Here is a 23,706-nt window from a genome sequence, read left to right on the forward strand (position 1 = left end):
AAATTAACCGTGAGATTTTTTTTTAAAACCCTCAACAAATAATGGAAGAAAACTTTTCAATCTGATAGAGTATCAAAAAACCTGCAGCTATCATCACACTTAATGGTGAAAGATAGAATACTTTTCCCTAAGATAGGTATAAGGCAAGGATTTCTGAACCAACCACTTCTATTCAATATTGTTCTGGAGATCCTAGCTAGTGTAGTAGGCAGTAAGGCAGTAAATATTGGAAAGGAAAAAATAAAACAATCTCTCTATATTCTCAGACAACATGATTGTCTATGTAGAAAATCCTAAGGAATTTACCCCTAAAATGCTATAATAAGTGGATATAATAAAGTGGAAAGTGACAAGATCAATATACATACATCAACTATGTTTCTACCTACTAGCAACAAACAAATGGAAAATGTAATTAAAATAATAGTATCATTTGCCTTAGCACCAAAAAACATTAATTACTTGGGAATAAATTTAATGAAACGTCCATTAACATTGCTGAAGGAAATTAAAGAGCATCTAAATAAATGGAAAGCTGTGTTATGTCCGTAGATTACGTAGATTGGAGACTTGATATTGTTGTCAACAAGCAGAAATTTATTTTTTTTAATTTTTAATTTAAATTCAATTAATTAACATATAATGTATTACTAGTTTCAGAGGTAGAGATCAGTGATTCCTTAGTCTTATATAATACCCAGTGCTCATTATATCATGTGCCCTCCTTAATGTCCATCACCCAATGACCCCATTCCTTCGCCCTCTTCCCCTCCAGCAACCCTCAGTTTATTTCCTATGATTAAGAATCTCTTATAGTTTGTCTCCCTTTCTGATTTTGTCTATTTTTCCCTCTCTTCCCCTATGATCCTTTTATTTTGTCTCTTAAATTCAACGAGTGAGCTCATTTGATAATTCTCTCTGATTGACTTATTTCACTTCATATAATACCCTATAGTTCCATTTACATCATTGCAAATGGCAAGATTTCATTTTTTGATGGCTGAGCAGTATTCCATCTTTGTGTGTGTGTGTTTGTGTGTATACCACATCTTCCTTATTCATTCATCTGTTGATAGACATCTGGGCTCTTTCCGTAGTTTGGCTATTGTGGATATTGCTGCTATAAACATTGGGATGCAGGTGCCCCTTCAGATCACATTTCTCTCTTTGGGATAAATACTCAGTAGTGAAATTGCTGGGTCATAGGGTAGCTCTATTTTCAACTTTTTGAGGAACCTCCATACTGTTTTCCAGAGTAGCTGCACCAGCTTGCATTCCCACTGGCAGTGTAAGAGGGTTCCCCCTTTATCTGCTTCCTTGCCAACATTTGTTATTTCTGACTTGTTAATTTTAACCATTTTGACTGATGTGAAGTGGTATCTCATCATGGTTTTGATCAGTACTTCCCTGATGCTGAGTGATATTGAGCATTTTTCGTGTCTGTTAGCCATTTGTATGTCTCCTTTTTTTTTTTTTTTTTGCCATTTGTATGTCTTCTTTGAAGAAATATCTATTTATGTCTTCTGCCCGTTTCTTGACTGGATTATTTGTTCTTTGAGTGTTAACAAATGGAAATTTAGATTCAATGAAATTTCAATCAGAATCCTAACAGATTTTCTTTGTGAAGATTGGCTAGTTGATTGCAAAACTGACATGGAAGTGCAAAGGACGTAGAGTAGCCAAAACAATTCTGAGAAAGAAAAAAATTGGAGGATTTACATTTACTACAGTTGACCTTAGAAGAGCATTGGGAGTAGGGGTACCAACATACCACATAGTCGAAAATCTGAGTATAACTTTTACTCTCCAGAACTTAACTATTAATAGCGAAGAGCCAATAGATATCACTTTTTACTGCAGTATTCAATTTACTTGAGAGAGGAACTACTCTCATGGAGAAGATTAGCATCACGTGGTATTTCAAGTGGATACTTGTAACACTTGAACTCATTGCAATAGCATCAGGAGGTGACTACAAAATTATTACAGTAGTATAGTATATACTATAGTTAATTTTATACAGTTATGATTTAATACCGCATGTTTACATTTGTTATATTTCTCTTGACTGGGAATGGCATCACTATGGTTTGTGTAAGTTTTGCTAAATTGTAATGTTTTATAATTTATTTGTGTATGTTTTATAGTAGTAAATGATAAAGTAGGCTACATATGTATCTATGTATATTTTATGTGTTCATGACACACCTTTTCCTTAGTTTTTTTCAGTATTTCTAGGCTACATGGTTCATCATTGAGGGTTTTCAAATTGTCACAAATCACCAAAATTTTCCCATTATATTTTTTGGAAAATATCTGCAGGGGCACCTGGGTGGCTCAGTTGGTTAAGTGTCCAATTCTTGATTTTGACTCAGGTCAGGATCTCAGGTTGTGGGATTGAGCCCTGTGTGTCGGGCTTTGTGCTCAGTGGGGAGTTTGCTGGAGATTCTCTTTCCCTCTCTCCCTCATTCACGTGTGTGCACGCTCTCTCTCTGCCTCTCTTTGTCTCTCTGAATAAATAAAAATAAAATCTGTTAAAATAGGGGGAGGGGCAAGATGGCGGCAGAGTAGGGTCTCCAAGTCACTTGTCCTCAACAAATTACCTAGAAAACATTCAAATCATCCTGAAAATCTACGAATTCGGCCTGAGATTTAAAGAGAGACCAGCTGGAACGCTACAGTGAGAAGAGTTCGCGCTTCTATCAAGGTAGGAAGACGGGGAAAAAGAAATAAAGACACAAAAGGCCTCCAAGGGGGAGGGGCCCGCGAGGAGCCGGGCTGAGGCCGGGGCGAGTGTCCCCAGGACAGGAGAGCCCCGGCCCGGAGGAGCAGGAGCTGCACTAACCTTCCCCGCGGAAAGGCCTCCCGGGGAATTGGAGCAGGATCCCCAGAAAGGCGGGGACGCCCTCGGGCTCCCTGGGACAGTAACAGAGGAACTGCGCCCCGGGAGAGTGAGCCAAGCTCCTTAAGGGCTGCAGCGCTCGGCGGGACCCGGAGCAGCTCGGAGGGGCTCGGGCGGAGGAAGAAGCTCCGCGCGGAGGGGGCGGCGCGACTCCGGGAACAGCTCGGAGGGGCTCGGGCGGCGGCTCCGCGGAGGGGGCTGCACCGCCGGGAGCGCGAATCCAACAGCGCAGGCCGCGGAGCACAGGGCGCCGGGACACAGCCCAGGATCCGGCCTCCCCCCGGGACAGGCAGAGGCCGGGAGGGCTCAGGACAGCGAGGACGCTCCTGCCCTGAGCTGAGCAGATCAGCGGCCCCGCCCGGGAGCCTCCAGGCCCTGCAGACGGAGAGCCCCGGAGTTACTGCGGGGGCTGACTTCAGGGTCCCAGAGCTGCCCCCGCCACTGTGGCTTCCTCCCGGGGCCTCACGGGGTGAACACCCCCCACTGAGCCCTGCACCAGGCAGGGGCAGAGCAGCTCCCCCAAGTGCTCACACCTGAGAATCAGCACAGCAGGCCCCTCCCCCAGAAGACCAACTCGGACCAGTTCCAGGCGAAGTCAAGGGACTTAAAGTATACAGAATCGGAAGATACTCCCCCGTGTTTGTTTTTGTTTGTTTGTTTTTTGGGTTTTTTTTGTTTGTTTGTTTTGTTTTTGTGCTTTTTTTTCTTTCTTTCTTCTTGATTTCGGATTGCTTCCCCCACCCCACCCCACCCTTTTTTTCTCCTTTCTTTTTCTTTCTCTATTTCTTCTCTTTCCCCCCCTTTTTTTTCTTCTTTCTCTTTTTTCTTTTTCTCTTTTCTTTCCTTCTCTCTCTTTTTCTCCTTTTCCCAATACAACTTGTTTTTGGCCACTCTGCACTGAGCAAAATGACTAGAAGGAAAACCTCACCTCAAAAAAAAGAATCAGAAACAGCCCTTTCTCCCACAGAGTTACAAAATCTGGATTACAATTCAATGTCAGAAAGCCAATTCAGAAGCACTATTATACAGCTACTAGTGGCTCTAGAAAAAACCATAAAGGACTCAAGAGACTTCATGACTGCAGAATTTATTTCCAATCAGGCAGAAATTAAAAATCAATTAAATGAGATACAATCCAAGCTAGAAGTCCTAACGACGAGGCTTGATGAGATGGAAGAACGAGTGAGTGACATAGAAGACAAGTTGATGGCAAAGAGGGAAACTGAGGAAAAAAGAGACAGGCAATTAAAAGACCATGAGGATAGATTAAGGGAAATAAATGACAGCCTGAGGAAGAAAAACCTACATTTAATTGGGGTTCCCGAGGGCGCGGAAAGGGACAGAGGGCCAGAATATGTATTTGAACAAATCCTAGCTGAAAACTTTCCTAATCTGGGAAGGGAAACAGGCATTCAGATCCAGGAAATAGAGAGATTCCCCCCTAAAATCAACAAAACCCGATCAACACCTCGACATTTAATAGTGAAGCTTGCAAATTCCAAAGATAAGGAGAAGATCCTTAAAGCAGCAAGAGAAAAAAAGTCCCTGACTTTTATGGGGAGGAATATTAGGGTAACAGCAGACCTCTCCACAGAGACCTGCCAGGCCAGAAAGGGCTGGCAGGATATATTCAGGGTCCTAAATGAGAAGAACATGCAACCAAGAATACTCTATCCAGCAAGGCTCTCATTCAAGATGGAAGGAGAGATAAAGAGCTTCCAAGACAGGCAGGAACTGAAAGAATATGTAACCTCCAAACCAGCTCTGCAAGAAATTTTAAGGGGGACTCTTAAAATTCCCCTTTAAGAAGAAGTTCAGTGGAACAATCCACAAAAACAAGGACTGAATAGATATGATGACACTAAACTCATATCTATCAATAGTAACTCTGAACGTGAACGGGCTTAATGACCCCATCAAAAGGCGCAGGGTTTCAGACTGGATAAAAAAGCAGGACCCATCTATTTGCTGTCTACAAGAGACTCATTTTAGACAGAAGGACACCTACAGCCTGAAAATAAAAGGTTGGAGAACCATTTACCATTCAAATGGTCCTCAAAAGAAAGCAGGGGTAGCCATCCTTATATCAGATAAATTAAAATTTACCCCGAAGACTATAGTTAGAGATGAAGAGGGACACTATCTCATACTCAAAGGATCTATCCAACAAGAGGACTTAACAATCCTCAATATATATGCCCCAAATGTGGGAGCTGCCAAATATTTAAACCAATTAATAACCAAACTGAAGTAATACTTTGATAATAATACACTTATACTTGGTGATTTCAATCTAGCTCTTTCTATACTAGATAGGTCTTCTAAGCACAACATCTCCAAAGAAACGAGAGCTTTAAATGATACACTGGACCAGATGGATTTCACAGATATCTACAGAACTTTACATCCAAACTCAACTGAATACACATTCTTCTCAAGTGCACATGGAACTTTCTCCAGAATAGACCACATACTGGGTCACAAATCGGGTCTGAACCGATACCAAAAGATCGGGATAGTCCCCTGTATATTCTCTGACCATAATGCCTTGAAATTAGAACTTAATCACAACAAGAAGTTTGGAAGGACCACAAACACATGGAGGTTAAGGACCATCCTGCTAAAAGATGAAAAGGTCAACCAGGAAATTAAGGAAGAATTGAGAAGATTCATGGAAACTAATGAGAATGAAGATACAACCATTCAAAATCTTTGGGACGCAGCAAAAGCAGTCCTGAGGGGGAAATACATCGCAATACAAGCATCCATTCAAAAACTGGAAAGAACTCAAATTCAAAAGCTCACCTTACACATAAAGGAACTAGAGAAAAAGCAACAAATGGACCCCACCCCCAGCAGAAGACAGTTAATTAAAATTCGAGCAGAACTAAATGATATCGAGACCAAAAGAACTGTGGAACAGATCAACAGAACGAGGAGTTGGTTCTTTGAAAGAATTAATAAGATAGATAAACCATTAGCGAACCTTATTAAAAAGAAGAGAGAGAAGACTCAAATTAATAAAATCATGAATGAGAAAGGAGAGATCACTACCAACACCAAGGAAATACAAACGATTCTAAAAACATATTATGAACAGCTGTATGCCAATAAATTAGGAAATCTAGAAGAAATGGATGCATTCCTGGAAAGCCACAAACTACCAAAACTGGAGCAGGAAGAAATAGAAAACCTGAACAGGCCAATAACCAGGGAGGAAATTGAAGCAGTCATCAAAAACCTCCCGAGACACAAGACTCCAGGGCCAGATAGACTTCCCAGGGGAATTCTATCAAATGTTTAAAGAAGAAATCATACCTATTCTACTAAAGCTGTCTGGAAAGATAGAAAGAGATGGAGTACTGCCAAATTCGTTCTATGAGGCCAGCATCACCTTAATTCCGAAACCAGACAAAGACCCCACCAAAAAGGAGAATTACAGACCAATATCCCTGATGAACATGGATGCAAAAATTCTCAACAAGATACTAGCCAATAGGATCCAACAACACATTAAGAAAATTATTCACTATGACCAAGTAGGATTTATCCCCGGGACACAAGGCTGGTTCAACACTCGTAAAACCATCAATGTGATTCATCATATCAGCAAGAGAAAAACCAAGAACCATATGATCCTCTCATTGGATGCAGAGAAAGCATTTGACAAAATACAGCATCCATTCCTGATCAAAACCCTTCAGAGTGTTGGGATAGAGGGAACTTTTCTCGACATCTTAAAAGCCATTTACGAAAAGCCCACAGCAAATATCATTCTCAATGGGGAAGCACTGGAAGCCTTTCCCCTAAGATCAGGAACAAGACAGGGATGTCCACTCTCACCACTGCTGTTCAACATAGTTCTGGAAGTCCTCGCCTCAGCAATCAGACAACAAAAAGACATTAAAGGCATTCAAATTGGCAAAGAAGAGGTCAAACTCTCCCTCTTCGCCAATGACATGATACTCTACATAGAAAACCCAAAAGCCTCCACCTCAAGATTGCTAGAACTCATACAGCAATTTGGTAGCGTGGCAGGATACAAAATCAATGCCCAGAAATCAATGGCATTTCTATACACTAACAATGAGACTGAAGAAAGAGAAATTAAGGAGTCAATCCCATTTACAATTGCACCCAAAAGCATAAAATACCTAGGAATAAACCTAACCAAAGAGGTGAAGGATCTATACCCTAAAAACTATAGAACACTTCTGAAAGAAATTGAGGAAGACACAAAGAGATGGAAAAATATTCCATGCTCATGGATTGGCAGAATTAATATTGTGAAAATGTCAATGTTACCCAGGGCAATTTACACGTTTAATGCAATCCCTATCAAAATACCATGGACTTTCTTCAGAGAGTTAGAACAAATTATTTTAAGATTTGTGTGGAATCAGAAAAGACCCCGAATAGCCAGGGGAATTTTAAAAAAGAAAACCATAGCTGGGGGCATCACAATGCCAGATTTCAGGTTGTACTACAAAGCTGTGGTCATCAAGACAGTGTGGTACTGGCACAAAAATAGACACATAGATCAATGGAACAGAATAGAGAACCCAGAAGTGGACCCTGAAATGTATGGTCATCTAATATTCGATAAAGGAGGAAAGACTATCCATTGGAAGAAAGACAGTCTCTTCAATAAATGGTGTTGGGAAAATTGGACATCCACATGCAGAAGAATGAAACTGGACCACTCTCTTTCACCATACACAAAGATAAACTCAAAATGGATGAGAGGTCTAAATGTGAGACAAGAGTCCATCAAAATCCTAGAGGAGAACACAGGCAACACCCTTTTTGAACTCAGCCACAGTAACTTCTTGCAAGATACATCCACAAAGGCAAAAGAAACAAAAGCAAAAATGAACTATTGGGACTTCATCAAGATAAGAAGCTTTTGCACAGCAAAGGATACAGTCAACAAAACTAAAAGACAACCTACAGAATGGGAGAAGATATTTGCAAACGACATATCAGATAAAGGGCTAGTTTCCAAAATCTATAAAGAACTTATTAAACTCAACACCAAAGAAACAAACAATCCAATCATGAAATGGGCAAAAGACCTGAAGAGAAATCTCACAGAGGAAGACATGGACATGGCCAACATGCACATGAGAAAATGCTCTGCATCACTTGCCATCAGGGAAATACAAATCAAAACCACAATGAGATACCACCTCACACCAGTGAGAATGGGGAAAATTAACAAGGCAGGAAACAACAAATGTTGGAGAGGATGCGGAGAAAAGGGAACCCTCTTACACTGTTGGTGGGAATGTGAACTGGTGCAGCCACTCTGGAAAACTGTGTGGAGGTTCCTCAAAGAGTTAAAAATAGACCTGCCCTACGACCCAGCAATTGCGCTGTTGGGGATTTACCCCAAAGATTCAGATGCAATGAAACGTCGGGACACCTGCACCCCGATGTTTCTAGCAGCAATGGCCACAATAGCCAAACTGTGGAAGGAGCCTCGGTGTCCATCGAAAGATGAATGGATAAAGAAGATGTGGTTTATGTATACAATGGAATATTACTCAGCAATTAGAAACGACAAATACCCACCATTTGCTTCAACGTGGATGGAACTGGAGGGTATTATGCTGAGTGAAATAAGTCAATTGGAGAAGGACAAGCAGTGTATGTTCTCATTCATTTGGGGAATATAAATAATAGTGAAAGGGAATATAAAGGAAGGGAGAAGAAATGTTGGGAAATATCAGGAAGGGAGACAGAACATAAAGACTCCTAACTCGGGGAAACGAACTAGGGGTGGTGGAAGGGAGGAGGAGGGCGGGTGTTGGAGGGGAATGGGTGATGGGCACTGAGGTGGACACTTGACGGGATGAGCACTGGGTGTTTTTCTGTATGTTGGTAAATTGAACACCAATAAAAATTAATTAAAAAAAAATCTGTTAAAATATATCTGCATATTAAGCGGACCCACATAGATCAAACCCATGTTGTTTAAGGGTCAAAGGTATTTTAAGACTTACCATAATATACAGTAATTAAGCCAGAATGGTAGTGGTGTATATAAAGAGTATGGAATCCAGAAATAAACCCATATATATGGTTATTTGTTTTTCAACAAAGGCTCCAACATCTTTTTCAATAAAGGCTCCAACATGGTGCTGAGTGATCTTCAAATTCAGCCTATTAACTACAGAAGAAAAATCTGATTCATTAGATTATTAAAAATTAGGCTTATTAAAAATTTAAAAGTAATAGGAATAAGACCTTCCAGTTTTAAAGCTACTGCCAAGAAAATGGAAGAAAACTCAAAGACCAGGAGGTAATATTTATAGCTAAAATACACAAATGAACTTTTTAGAACTCAGTAATCAAAGACAACCTGAAAGAGTTGAGTAAACACTTCATAAAAGATCTGTATCAATTGTAAAAAGCATATGAAAAATGCTCAATATCATTAGTCATCAGGGAAATCCAAATTAAATCCACAGTGAGATACCACTTCATACTCACTAAAATGGATAAAAGTAAAGTAACTGACAAGTATCCAAAAGACTATAGAGCCATTACAGTTCTCAGGTGATGGGAATGTGAAATGGTAGAGCCACTTTGGGAAACAATTCTGCATGTTTTTATAAAATTAAACATACACTTGCCATGACTCAGTAATTCCATTATTAATTATACAGAAAAAAATGAATATATATGCACAGAGATTTTTTTTTAAAGATTTTATTTATTTATTCATGAGAGACACAGAGAATAAGGCAGAGACGCAAGCAGAGGGAGAAGCAGGCTCTGCACAAGGAGCCCCATGTGGGACTCGATCCTGGACCCCAGGATCATGCCCTGAGCCAAGGGCAGGCTCTCAATTGCTGAGCCACTCTGGCGTCCCTCCACAGAGATTTTTACTTGAATGTTTATAGTTGCTTTAATTCGTAATAGCCCAAACCAGAAATGACTCAAATATCCATCAACTGGTGAACAGAGAAGATAAATTTTGATACATTCATACAGTAAAATACCTACTGAGCAGTAAAAAGGAATATACAACTAATACGTGCAATAACATGGATGAATCTCAAAGCCATTGTGCTCAGTGAGAGAAACTAAACTCAAAAGTATGTATATTGTATGATTACATTCATATGAAGATCTAGAACTGGCAAAACTAAATAGTGATGGGAATTAGATCAGTGGTTGTCAGATACTGCAGATTAGGGGAATTGACTGGGAAGGAGCACAGGGATAGTTTTAGGGTGTCGTAAATGTTCTGCCTTTTTTAGGGCAGAAGTTACATGGTTCTTAAATCTCACTGAATTGTACACTTAATATGTCCATTTTTACCATATGTAACTTACCAATAAAGTTGATGTAAATCTTTTTTTCTTGAGATTCATGTATGTATTAGAGCATGCAGTTTTGCATGCATGCACTCAAGTGGGGTGGGGAATGGCGGGTAGGGCTGAGAGCAGCAGACTCCCTGCTGAGTGGTGAGCCTGACTCCAGGCTCAATACCAGGATCCTGAGATCATGACCTGAGCTGAAATCAAGAGTCAGTCAATTAACCAGTGGAGCCACCAGGCACCCAAATAAAGTTGATTTAAAATAAAAGTGAGGACACCTGGGTGGCTCAGTCAGTTAAGCATCTGCCTTCCACTGGGGTCATGATCCCAGGGTCCTGGGATCCAGGCTCCCTGCTCAGCAACGAGTTTGCTTCTCCCTCTCCCACTGCCCCACCATGCCCCCATCCCCACTTATGCTCGTGCACTCACTCTTTCTCATTAATAAATAAAATCTTTAAAATAAAAATGAGGCTCTAAAAAGCTGAGAGGAAGCTCTCCGTTTAAAAAAATAAATTTTCGGGATCCCTGGGTGGCGCAGCGGTTCGGCGCGTGCCTTTGGCCCAGGGCGCGATCCTGGAGACCCGGGATCGAATCCCACATCGGGCTCCCGGTGCATGGAGCCTGCTTCTCCCTCCGCCTGTGTGTCTGCCTCTCTCTCTCTCTCTCTCTCTGTGACTATCATAAATAAATAAAAATTTAAAAATAAATAAATAAATTTGTTTAAAAAAGGAAGCTCTCCATTTATAGGTAGCATTTGTCAATTAGTGAGTTTCACTGTAGGAGGATCATGTGGTTAGATGGGATTTCTAATCTCTAGTAAAGGATTCTTTAATCCGCATTGGGGGATGGGAGCTAGAGGTAATCAGCCTGGTTTTTAGTGACCTGGACCTGGGCTGGGGAAAGTGGGCTTATTCAGAATGTAGACTTTTGCTCAAATTTCAGTCCTTTACCACCCTTCTATCTGCCTCTGAGTTTGATGCTTTTCTGGTTCAATTTTTTTTTCACCAGCAAGTAAACTTCCTCTCTTCAGCACGGTGAAGGAGGGATGATATTCTGAGTTTGTCGAATGCAAGTAGAGAGGTCTACTCCTTTGAAGACTTTCAAATAATCTCCCTGTATTCAGTCCCCTGTCCTAGCCCATTTTCAAACGTAGGCCTTTTGGGGGGTTACGTAGGATGAATTGGTTTGCTTGCCATTAGTATGCCTTCCTCCTCTATTCTAATAAGTCATTTTTCATTCCTGTTTCTGTTTTCTATCTTTATATATAGTGATTTAGGGTTACAGGTGTCTCTTAGGTTCTTGGAATATGGAGTTTAGATTCCTATGTTTATTCTTAATGTGTGGAGGATACTTTAAAACTGTGAACTCCATCCTGTACATTTTTAACTTCAGCAGTATCAAACTCTTATAATTCTCCAAACACACAAGCCCTTGCCATATCTTTGTGCCCTTGTAGAATTCTTTTTTGCTTATAAGGTATAGTTTAATCTCTTCTTCACTTGGTAAGGCTCTTATCTTTCAAAATCCATTTGTCTCTCCCCTAACTTTTCTTGTCTGCTGTTTCTGTACCTTAGTTTCACAAATCCACTTCATCAGAAATGGCCATATAGCAGTTTTCTATGGAGGACTACCTGGAGCCACTGGAAAATACTTGTTAGACTAATTGTAAACTGCTCAAAGTGAAAGAAATAGTAAGTGCTGAATGAACTCTGAAGTTTTATATGAACCATTTAGGCAGTTTTTAGGGATGAAAGAACCAAGAGAGACAAAAGACCTGGGAGGTGGGCAAGCAGGTGGAATAAATGTAAATATGCAGAATAACTAACTGTAATTTCCTGAGAAATCTATTATATTCTGCTCTTTACCTCTAACACAACAGATGTTTAGACTGAAAAATTGTACTACATATTTCATCAAATCAAAGATAGTGAGGGACGCCTGGGTGGCTCAATCAGTTAAAGGCAGAGCCTGCCTTTGGCTCAGGTCATGAGCCCGGGGTCCTGGGATTGTACCCCACAATCCCCAGGCACTCACTCAACGGAGAGTCTGTTTCTCCCTCTCCCTCTGACCCTACTACCTGCTCATTCTCTCCCTCTCTCTGAAATGAATTTAAAAAAAAAAAAATGGTGAGAGGGCAGCCCAGGTGGCTCAGCGGTTTAGCGCCGCCTTCAGCCCAGGGCACGATCATGGAGACCCGGGATCGAGTCTCACGTCAGGCTCCCTGCATGGCGCCTGCTTCTCCCTCTGCATGTGACTCTGCCTCTCTCTCTCTGTGTATTCTCATGAATAAACAAATAAAAAAAAATGGTGAGATACTTATGTGCCAGTTAAGACAGAAAAAATTCAAACTATGATTCGATTTTCTTATCATTTAACACTTTTTAAAAAACTTATTAAAAGAGTTCTTATATTTATTATTTTTTTTATGAGACACACACACAGAGAGAGGCAGAGACCAGGCAGAGGGAGAAGCAGGCTCCTTCCTGATGAGCCTGATGGTGGGACTTGATCCTGGAATTGCAGGATTATGCCCCGGGCTGAAGGTGGGTGCTAAACCACTGAGCCACCCAGGAATCCCCAAGGGAGTTCTTTTAGAACTTAATGTTGACAGCTGTTTTTAATCACTCTTGTGCATGCATTGTGTTTGGGACTATTCCATATTTTGGGATTTCTTTGAAATTACACTTGGTAAGGTTATCCGTGACCTTCATGTTAGTAAATCCAATGGGTACTCTCTGTTTTGCCTTCACTTCTCAGCAGTATCCAATACTCGTGACCTCCATTTTGAGTCTCTCCTTCAGCCTCTGTGAAACTGCTTTCTCCTGGTTTCCGTGTTACCTTTTTGGCTCTTCCTTCTTAGGTTCCCTCTAAGAATTCTGTTCCAGAAATGCCAGTGAGCCCAGCTCTGTCCTCAGGCTAGAGCTCTTCTCGTTTTGTGTACTCACCTTAAGTAACCTCAGGGCTGCATCGCCTACCCAGTTCTTTCTGCCGACCTCCAGGTATTTGTATTCACACTTGATCCAGTCATCATCACTTGCATATTCCACAGGTATCTCTTCAAATAACACATCCAGAATAACACTCTGTTTTGTATGACCACCTTCCTTAAAACAAAAACAAAAAGTCTGTGTTGGGAGTACCAACAGTAGTCCCCCAGAACCCAAGCCTGAAACCCAAGATTCCTCCCTCTCTCTCCTGTTCTGTGATTTCTTCCTCTTTGACTCTCTAATCAGTGCCCTCCTCTTTGTTAACCACTGCCACCTACTCGGTTTTGGTTCTCACCATTTCTTGCATAGATTATAACAGTAGTCTCCTAATTAACTTCCATACCTCTGCTCAGCTGCTGGAATGATCTTTCTAAAATGTAGATTTCATCCTGTTACTCCCTAGCCTAAAAGGTCTTTGTTTTACCTATAGTTTTCAGAATTAAGTCCAGGCTCCTAATTTCGCACACAAGCAAGTCCATGGTCTAGTTCCTGCTGCTCTCTTGGTTTCCTCTCCTTTTGCTTTCTACGCCCCCCAGTGAAATCATCTGAAATTGCTTATAGTTCTGAACTCACCTGTACCATGTTAGGCCTCTGAGTCTTCACCTATGTGTTCCCCTCTGCCTAGAGTATTCTTCCCTTCCTTTCTAATTTTCATTGGTCCTTCAAACCTAGGTACATACTTCTGTTCTTTGGGAAGTCTTTCCTAACTCTTTGGTCTAATTTGGATGCTCTCTTTCAAAATGGGCCAAGGGTATAAAGAAAGCCTTCACAAATGAAAACAAAATGTCTATGAAGTAAATAAACATGTTTAGGCACAACTTAAAATGATGCACTTCCTTTTTTTCATCTATCAAATTAGCAAAGATTTAAAGAGTGGTATCACTCAAGGAGAAAATGGAGAAATGGGTCTGATCCCATCCTGATGTTGGAAGTAGAAATTTGTCATTTTTCTGGAGGAAAGACTGACCTTATATATCAAAGAACCCTTAAAATGTGTATGCAGGGGGATCCCTGGGTGGCTCACCAATTTAACGCCTGCCTTTGGCTCAGAGCGTGATCCTGGCATCCCGGGATCAAATCCCATGTCATGCTCCCTGCATGGGGCCTGCTTCTCTCTGTGTCTCTGCCTCTCTCTGTGTGTCTCATGAATAAATGGATAAAATCTTTAAAAAATAAAAATAAAAAATGTGTATGCATACATATACACACTCCTTTTGACTCAGCATTCTACTACTTGAAACATACCCTAAGAAAATAACTAGACATCTGTGTAATATGTATAAGAATGTTTATCATTGTTTATTGTAAAACAAAAACGTAGTGAATAACCTGTGTAGCAGTGGTAGATGGCTGAATTATTTAATCCATATGGTAAAATATTGTATGTTCATTAAAATGATCTAGATCTGAGCACCTGGGTGTCACAGTCAGTTAAGTGTCCAACTCTTGGTTTTGGCTCAGATTGTGAACTCATGGTGGTGAGATCAAGCCCTGGTCAGGCTCTGCGCTCAGCATGGAGCATGCTTCAGGTTCTCTCCCCCTCTTCCTCTGCCCCTCCCACTCCTGTGTGCTTATGGTCTCTCTCTCAAATAAATCTAAAAAATAAATGATCTAGATCTTTCCTGACATGGAATTATATTCATGACATATTTATTGCTAGTTTGAAGTAAATTTTAAAATACATAGTATGGTTAAACTTTTGTAAAAAAAAAATATACATTTATAAATTTTCATAAGAAAATTTCAGGATACATATCCACAAAAATATTAACTGGTTAGTTCTGAATGGTGATACGGATAATTAAAATGTTTTTTTACTTAAGAACATTTTCTAACTTTTCTGAAAAGAATGTATATTAATTGTAAGAGCAAATGAGGAAAAATAGAAGCTCTACCCTAGTGCTCCTGATTCCCACTGTGCTTGCTTCTCTCATTGCCCTCAAATAGTAGGTACACTCGGGGCCATAATAATGAATTATTATGGGCCTGGTTCAGAGCAGAAATTGTTTGATGAGTGAATTTTACCAATAACAGCTAACAGTGATTGAGCCTTTCTTGTGTTTTAAGCATTTGACATGTTCACTTAATTCTCATGAAATGGGTAGTGTTATTATCTATGTTTTACAAGTGAAACAGGCTGACAAAGTTAACCAACTTATGTAAGGCCACACGGCTGTAAGTGGCAGGGTAGGGATTCAAACCCATGTAGCCTGCCTTATCTTAGAAACACAAGATAGCATGGGGGTTCTGAATTAGATAGATTATGATCTATCTCTGATTGAGACTAGTTGGATTAGATTCCATGTCTAGGATTCCAGAACAACTGGGCATCAGTTAATCATGGTCTAAATTAAAAAGGCAGAATTTGACACAGTTCTGAACCAAATACCAGGGAAGTAATCTTGGTCTCTTCGGCATGTTTATAAAAAACTCAAATCGTGGGCAGCTCAGGTGGCTCATTCTCCTCGAAGGGAGCCTGATGTGGAACTCCATCCCGGATCGTGGGATCACACCCTGAGCCAAAAGCAGACACTCAACCACTGAGCCACCCAGGCATCCCATTGATATAAGATGTTATCTTTGGAGGAAACTAGGGGAAGAGTACACAGATGGTCTGTGTACTAGTTTTACAACTTCTACGTGCATCTAAAATAATTCCAAAATTAAATTTTTAAAATAAAATTAAAATTCAGCTTTTCAGTTGCACTAGCCACAGTTAAAGTGCTCAGTAGCCCCATGTGGCTAATGGTAGCCATATCAGAACACATATAGAATATTTCCATCAACACAGAATGTTTTATAGGTCAGCCCTGGTCTAAAAGCATATGTCTGACTTTGGCCAATGTTCTCTCTTCCATAACTATTTCAAATTCTAGTATCATATGAATACTTGTATTTTTTGTCATGTTAACTTATAAATTAGTTGTTTTGGTTATATCCAAGCTTAGAGAATTCCTTTATAATTTCTCAAATTTCAGAGAAATAAAATAGTCTTTATGTTAAAAAAAATAGTCTTTATGTTAATTTAGGAGTTTATTACGTTTTCATATGTGTCTGAATATTTAAATTTTCTAACACTCATGTATTTTGCCTTTGCACCAGTCTTATCACCTCTATTATCAACTGAATCAGGATATAGTCCTAATATCCCTCACATAGTTATACTCATGTACTTTCTTAGAAATATCCTTTATTTTTCTTTCCTTCTATCCTTACCCAAAAGCTCTTCCAAATTTTGGATTTCTGAAAAGGTGTATAGTTTTTCATGTTTGGTGCTATTTCTTCCCTGTCTCTTGTGCATCTTTTGGAAAGGTAATTCTTTCTATTGCCATGTTCTAGTATTTCGTCCCATAACAACTAATTCCTCTTTGGCTTCTTTGCATTTTCAGTTCCAAATTACTGGGCACTTCCTTTAGTATGAAACTTCTTTCTGCTTCAGTTTTATCCTTAGTGAGATCTAGTTTTATAGTCTTATATGAGCCACCATCTGAGATTTGAAGGCGAAGAAGTAGAGCATGACACAGTAGCTCCAGATCCATTCATGTAGCAACAAAGTTAGGACACTGAAGGACAAGAACAATGAGGGAGTGACCCACCTGAGGAAAACCACAAAGAGAGAAATACAGGAATATTGGAATTAAGATTTACTATTTTCCTGGGTAGAAAATCTGAATATTATAATGATATCAGTGCTTCAAAATAATTCCTAAGTGTGTTGCAATTGGAATCAAATTCCAATAAAATTTTTCTTAAAACTTGACTATTCAAAAATTCATCTGGAAGACCATCAAAGAACATTTGGAGTATAAAAAAAGAATCATAATTAGGGATATGGGAAGCAAAACCAGATAGTAAAACTTAATAAGGCAACAATAATTGCAATAGTGTAGAACTGACATAAAAACAGCGTAGTCATTGGATACAGAGGGCCAGGAAATGTACTCTAAAATAAGAATTCAACAAAAGAAAGGGTACTTCATGAAATAATTATATCTGTAGTCACTAAGTCTCTAATACCTAAGTGAGCAAAGGACATGAAGAGACGATTTGCCAGAGAATAATTATGACAAGCAAAAAACAGTTTTCTAGGATTGAAGAAATGAAAATGAAAACAATAAAGTTCTCTCATTAAGGGGATAAATATTTTTTTTTAAGATTTTATTTATTTATTCATGAGAGACACAGAGAGAGAGAGAGAGAGAGAAAGGCGCAGAGACACAGGCAGAGAGAGAAGCAGGCTCCATGCAGGGAGCCCGAATGGGACTCGCCCTGGGCCAAAGGTGGCACTAAACTGCTGAGCCCCCCTGAGCTGCTTGGGGATAAAGATTTTTATTTTAAAATCTCACTGCCATCGAAATTTAGTGAAATTGATGCTCTCCTTTCGTTTCAGTCATCATCTGAAGGATCCTTTCATTGCTTTACTGCATCATTCTTGATTTGGTAATATCGCACATCTATCCTTCAACAAATCCTATTGGCTCTAAACTTCTCCACTATTACACTATATCCTGGTCCAAGCCCCCAGGCCTTCTTGCCTGATTTATTGCAATAGCCCCTAATTTTCTTCCTTGCTTTTTATCTTGCTCCTTCATAGTCTCCTCTGAACACAGCAGCCAGAATTACCAATTTAAAATGTAAGTCTGATCATCATGTCATTCCCCTGCTCAGTAGCCATCAGTTGTTTCCCAGCTCATGCAGCAGATCCTGCATGATTTAGACTTCTGCCTTTTCTTTCTGACCTTACCTCCCACACTATCCCACTTGCTTTGTCTGTTCTAATCACTGTAGCCTTCTCAAGCATACTCCCACCTCAGGGCCTTTGCACTTATGGTTGTTACCCGAGATGATTTTGCCCAAAATACCTCCACAGCCTGTTCCTTTTCTTCTTTCAAGTCTCTGCTCATATATCAGTAAGATCTTCCCTGACTACCCTTTATAACACAGCCCCTCTCATTCTTTCTGAATCCCTGCCCTATTTGACTTTTCTAGAGCTTCTGTCACCATCTAAGTTAAATGTTTACATGCATCTTGTTTTTCATTTTACAACCAGATTATCGGCTCCATAAGAACAGGGACTATATTTTATTCACTGCTGTATCCTTATCACTTAACAAGTGCCTGGCACAGTAGGCACTCATTTATTGAGTAGATTGGTTGAACCTTTTTAGAAAGCAACTACAATATGGTTTAAAAGCTTTTTTTGTTTTGTTTTGTTTTTTTAAAGAGGATGATTAAATTCTATCCACTTGGTGACGAGAGAGCTCTGCATGTGGTAGTATCTGAGAGGATAGGATCAAGGGCAGTAATAAAGGCTGTTTCTCTCTCTTAGGTAGTAAGAAAAAATATGATGGGAGAATAATCTCCAAGTACAGAGGAAGTGTAGAATCAAGAACAAGTACTATGTGTTGGCAATCTTTGAGATTAGGTTGATGGGATACAAGCAAAAGTTTGGTGCAGAACAGTAGCACAAAATAAGGTTGTAGGTGGATGGGAATGGATGTTGAAATTCTTGAAAATAAGTCAAAAGAGGTAGGATGCATGATGGAGATCAGTAGTATGAATTCTTGAACTCTGAGGGATTAAAAAACCTGTCTGAATCTAAGCTTTTTGATGTCATGAAAGATGGCAAGGAGGGCAGGATAAGAAATACCAACAGGGAAGCAGTTGTAACAAGGCAAAGTGGAGGTAGTAAATACTCCATCCACGTAGTAAGGAGTGTGGGGCTTGATGAAATAAAGACATGAAGCAAAGATATGTAGCAAAGATATGTAAAAAAGGTATGTAATGTAAAAAAGATATGTAATGTGGCAAAGAATACGGCTTGGTGTCTAACTGCCTGTGGGATGCAAAAGAGGAAATAAAAGGTTTCCTCAGGATTAAGAAATCATATTTTAAAAATTGTTTTCTTCACATTCTCTCATGCTTGGAAATAAAAAAACTATTCCTAAAAAAATAAAAAATAAAAAAAAATAAAATAAAAATTGTTTTCTTTTTTCATTACAGGTTTCATTCACAAAACAATGGATCATTTAATTCTTTGGCGGATTCAGTTATCACAGTACTTCTATACTACCAACTAGGATTTATGACAATAAATTAATGACAATTTCTGCATCATAGAATTGCTGGAGGACTGAAAGAGGATTTTATATTATAAAAACACTACAGTATCACGATATTACTAAATAAAACTAAAGAGGACAATTATTAAATTATTAGACTTCCTAATTCAAGCAGACATGTGCAGTAGCTACTGTATCCCGACAGTTACCAAACCTCAAATTTAGATGGTTTTTCTTTGGGGGAAGGGTCATTATATTTGCAAGAAACCACTGAACATTGCCATCAAGTATATTTTCAGCTGAGTGTAAGTTAGGAGAATTTACTTGAAATAAGTTCTAGAAAATTCCGACTCACATCACTGAGTGGATTCGATATTATGGCAGCAACTTACAGACTTGTGGTCAGTACTGTGAACCACTACAGCAGTGTGGTGATAGACAGGCGTTTTGAGCAAGCTATACATTATTGCACTGGAACCTGTCATACCTTTACACATGGAGTTGATTGCATTGTGGTACATCATAGTGTTTGTGCAGACCTCTTGCACATCCCTGTGTCTCAGTTTAAAGATGCAGATCTGGACTCTATGTTTCTACCCCATGAAAATGGGTTTTCTTCAGCCGAGGGTGACTATCACCAGCAGGCCCTCGCAGGCATTCCCAGGGTCAAGAAAGGATCTACCTTTCAGAACACCTGTAACTTGAAGGACATTGCAGGAGAAGCAATCAGTTTTGCCAGCGGGAAAATAAAAGAATTTTCCTTTGAAAAGCTCAAAAACTCTAACCATGCAGCTTACAAAAAGGGAAGAAAAGTTAAGTCTGACTCATTTAATAGGAGGTCAGTTGATTTTGACTTGCTCTGTGGCCATTATAACAATGATGGGAACTCTCCATCCTTTGGTTTACTCCGGAGTTCCTCAGTTGAGGAAAAATCTTTGTCCCATAGAAACTCACTTGATACAAACCTAACTTCAGTGCTTCTTCACAACTTCTCTGAAGAAGACCTGGTTACTCAGATTTTGGAAAAACATAAGATAGATAATTTTTCTTCTGGAACAGACATAAAGATGTGCTTGGACATCTTGCTGAAATGCTCTGAGGATTTGAAAAAATGTACAGATATCATAAAACAATGCATAAAGAAGAAGTCAGGGAGTAGCATCAATGAAGGAAATGGCAATGATGCAATTTCTAGTTCTGATACTGTCTATGTGAATGTAATGACTAGGTTAGCATCCTATCTGAAAAAGCTACCATTTGAATTCATGCAGCCTGGGAATAATGAGGCTATAGATTTAACAGAACTGGTCAGCAATATACCCAGTTTACAACTGACTCCCTTTTCCCCAGTATTTGGCACTGAACAGCCCCCTAAATATGAAGATGTTGTCCAGCTCTCAGCCCCTGACTCTGGACAGTTTCAAACTATAGCACTGCAAGATGACAAACACAGTTCTAGGAAAACAGATGCAGTAAAATCCATTCCAAACAACTCTACAAATCCCTTATATAACTCTGAGATAAATGATCCCAGAACTGTAAAAGATGCCCAGCTTCAATCACAGTCATTAACCATGAATTCTTTAGAAAATGTTTCTTCTAGTGACCTAATGGAAACCCTTTATATTGAAGAAGAGTCAGATGGAAAGAAAGCATTGGATAAAGGACAAAGGACAGAGAATGGACCCGGTCAGGATTTGTTAAAGGTAAATGAAGATAGAGCAGAATTTTCAGACCGTGGTACTCCTCTTAAAAAATATCCTGCCTCAGTGCAAAATGAAAGTGATAAGATATTTGAGAAATCAGTTAACCTACCTGAGGAAGATCGTAAATTAAAAGCTCCTAAAGTTGAAGAGAGAGACCACAGAGATTTTATGAATCCTAATAGTCAGGAAGAGATAGATAAGTTGTTAATGGATCTGGAATCATTTTCACAGAAAATGGAGACCTCTCTAAGAGAGCCACTTGCCAAAGGTAAAAGCCCTAACTCCCTAAATAGTCATAATCCATTGACTGGTCAGCTTCCTATAGATCTTGAGCCTAAATCTAAAGTCTCTTCACCCACCGAAAAAGTCTCCCCTTCCTGTCTAACAAGGATTATTGAAACCAATGGACACAAAATAGAAGAAGAGGATCGAGTCCTCTTACTGCGAATTCTAGAAAGCATTGAAGACTTTGCTCAAGAACTAGTTGAGTGCAAATCAGGCAGAGGGAGCCTATCACAAGAGAAGGAAATGATGCAGATTCTACAGGAAACCTTGACAACTTCCTCCCAGGCCAATTTATCAGTCTCTAGAAGTCCTGTTGGTGATAAAGCCAAAGATACTACTTCAGTGGTTTTGATTCAGCAGACTCCAGAGGTGATCAAGGTAAGACCCAACAATCTTGAGTCCTGAGAAATATCCAAAGAAATGATTTAATGTGTGCAAAACTTATAAACAAAAACTATTTGTTAGCTATTTTATGTTCTTCTAAAGTTCCTGCCCTGGATTAGGTATGATTTCATTCAGTTCAGTGAAAAAACTAAAAAATAAGAGCTATTGAGTCAGGCTGATTTCCACTGTCCTCTTCACATGTTTCATCTTATTCCTAGCTCTGTGACCAGAGGAAAGTTACTTAGCTTTAATATCCTCATCTATATAATGGAAATATTAAGGATCAAGGATCAACTTATGTGGAATGCAAGCAAGTTGCCTTACACAAACTAGGGATTTAATATTAGCCTCATCCTCCCCAATCAACCAGTATACCAGTCTTTAATACATACATGTGCAGACTATAAGGTGCAGTGTAGGATACAAAAAAAAGGACATGATTTTTCAAAGACCTTAAAATCCAGTTAGGGAAACAAAACATACCAGAAACAGTTCATAAACATGTAGGCCCTTCTCTGAAGGTATTGTTAGTGCAATAGGGTCTTCACAGAAGGTAAAGACTAGAGTGTATGAAATTTTCTTCTTCATGCAAGTAGAAAAAAATATCAATCTGGGGTCATAGGATAGTAGTATGTTCAAAAGGCTATGAATCTATTCTGCTACTGATAGTATTGCTTTAACAAAAGTCCCAGAAAGGCAGTTATCTTCCCACTTGTGTATATGTCTTAGCACAACAGTTATTTCTTGTTCATTTTATATGTCTTACGTGAGCTGGTGATAAGCTCCACTCTACCTCACTCAGGGCCCCAAAGTGATAGATGCTTCGTGTTCCTGCAGCTGCCCCATTGCTCCATCTGGAATATATGGCTTGTGAGTTCACTGAGGAAGGGGACAAAAGCGATGTTGCCTTATTCCCACATGTAACGCACTTCCCTTCTACTCACAGTCCAGTGATTCCAGCCCAAAAGCTACGAAGCATATAGAATATACTTGGTGAGCACTATCTCCATCACATGAATGATGTACCATACATGTCAACATGTATGAATTCAAACATAAAACCAATTAACAAAACAAGTTGTAAAATGATATAAATTATTTAGAGATATGTACATTGGACAAAAAGCAAAAAGAGAAATACCTGGATATACAAAATACAATATTCAGAATGATGATTAATCCCTGGGGAAAGAAGAGAGGTGGAACTGAGGATGTACAAGGGGCCTTAGTAGTGTTAGTAATTTCATAATCTAGTGGTTGATCATAAGTATTTTTTCATATTATTTTTATGTCTTTATATCTTTAATGTAGTAAATTTTTTAAAAATTGGATATTTGGATGGCATATATGTGGCCAAGCTAAAAAGTAAGTTAATGTTAATTTTAACATTCCCATTTATATTTTCACTTAAGTAGGAAAAAAATATATGTTGTGATCAGATGAGTAAATTTTTAAAAGATTTTATTTATTTGAGAGAAAAACATAGAGCATGAGTGGTGGGGAGAGGCAGAGGGAGAAGCAGACTCCCCACTGAGCAGGGAGCTCTACATGGGGCTCAATCCTAGGACCCTGAAATCATCACCTGAGCCAAAGGCAGATGCTTAATTAACTGAACCACCCAGGCACACCATGAATAATTTTTATGTTGTATTCATTTTGTGGCTGTTTTGCCCACATTTTTAGTTACCAGAGACAAGCACTTAAGTTTAAAAATATACATACTGAAGGTTATAAAATGATGATTTGGATCTAAATATTCTCAAACATTCACTGAGCATTTATGTGAAATTTCTGTGAGTCTCCTTATTCACTGATTCACAATTGGTAATATCTTTAGTTAACTTGGACAGTACTGAGGGTAAGAAACTGGAAATTAGTTACCAAAATAAGAAAAAAATGCTTTCACACACACAGGCGATACTGACATGCTTAATACTTTTTAAGAAAATATCTATACAGGGGATCCCTGGGTGGCACAGCGGTTTGGTGCCTGCCTTTGGCCTGGGGCACGATCCTGGAGACCCGGGATCGAATCCCACGTCGGGCTCCCTG

The 23,706-nt window shown here is 39.3% G+C and overlaps 1 protein-coding gene across 3 annotated transcripts in view; it reads left to right on the forward strand.

The window, feature by feature from the left end:
• Positions 1-23,706, forward strand: part of PPP2R3A (protein phosphatase 2 regulatory subunit B''alpha) — a 213,279-nt gene that overhangs the window by 39,563 nt on the left and 150,010 nt on the right. For 2 of the 3 annotated variants that reach the window (XM_041733964.1, XM_041733965.1), the window contains one exon: positions 19,221-21,648. The exons of the other annotated variant lie outside the window; for it this stretch is intronic. In XM_041733964.1, coding sequence (XP_041589898.1) covers positions 19,657-21,648 — 1,992 coding nt within the window. In that variant the 5' untranslated portion in view covers positions 19,221-19,656. The remainder of the gene's footprint in view (positions 1-19,220; positions 21,649-23,706) is intronic. 3 annotated transcript variants of the gene reach the window in all.

The sequence above is a fragment of the Vulpes lagopus genome, chromosome 19 (genome assembly GCF_018345385.1).
Source record: "Vulpes lagopus strain Blue_001 chromosome 19, ASM1834538v1, whole genome shotgun sequence".
Taxonomy (NCBI): Eukaryota; Metazoa; Chordata; class Mammalia; order Carnivora; family Canidae; genus Vulpes; species Vulpes lagopus.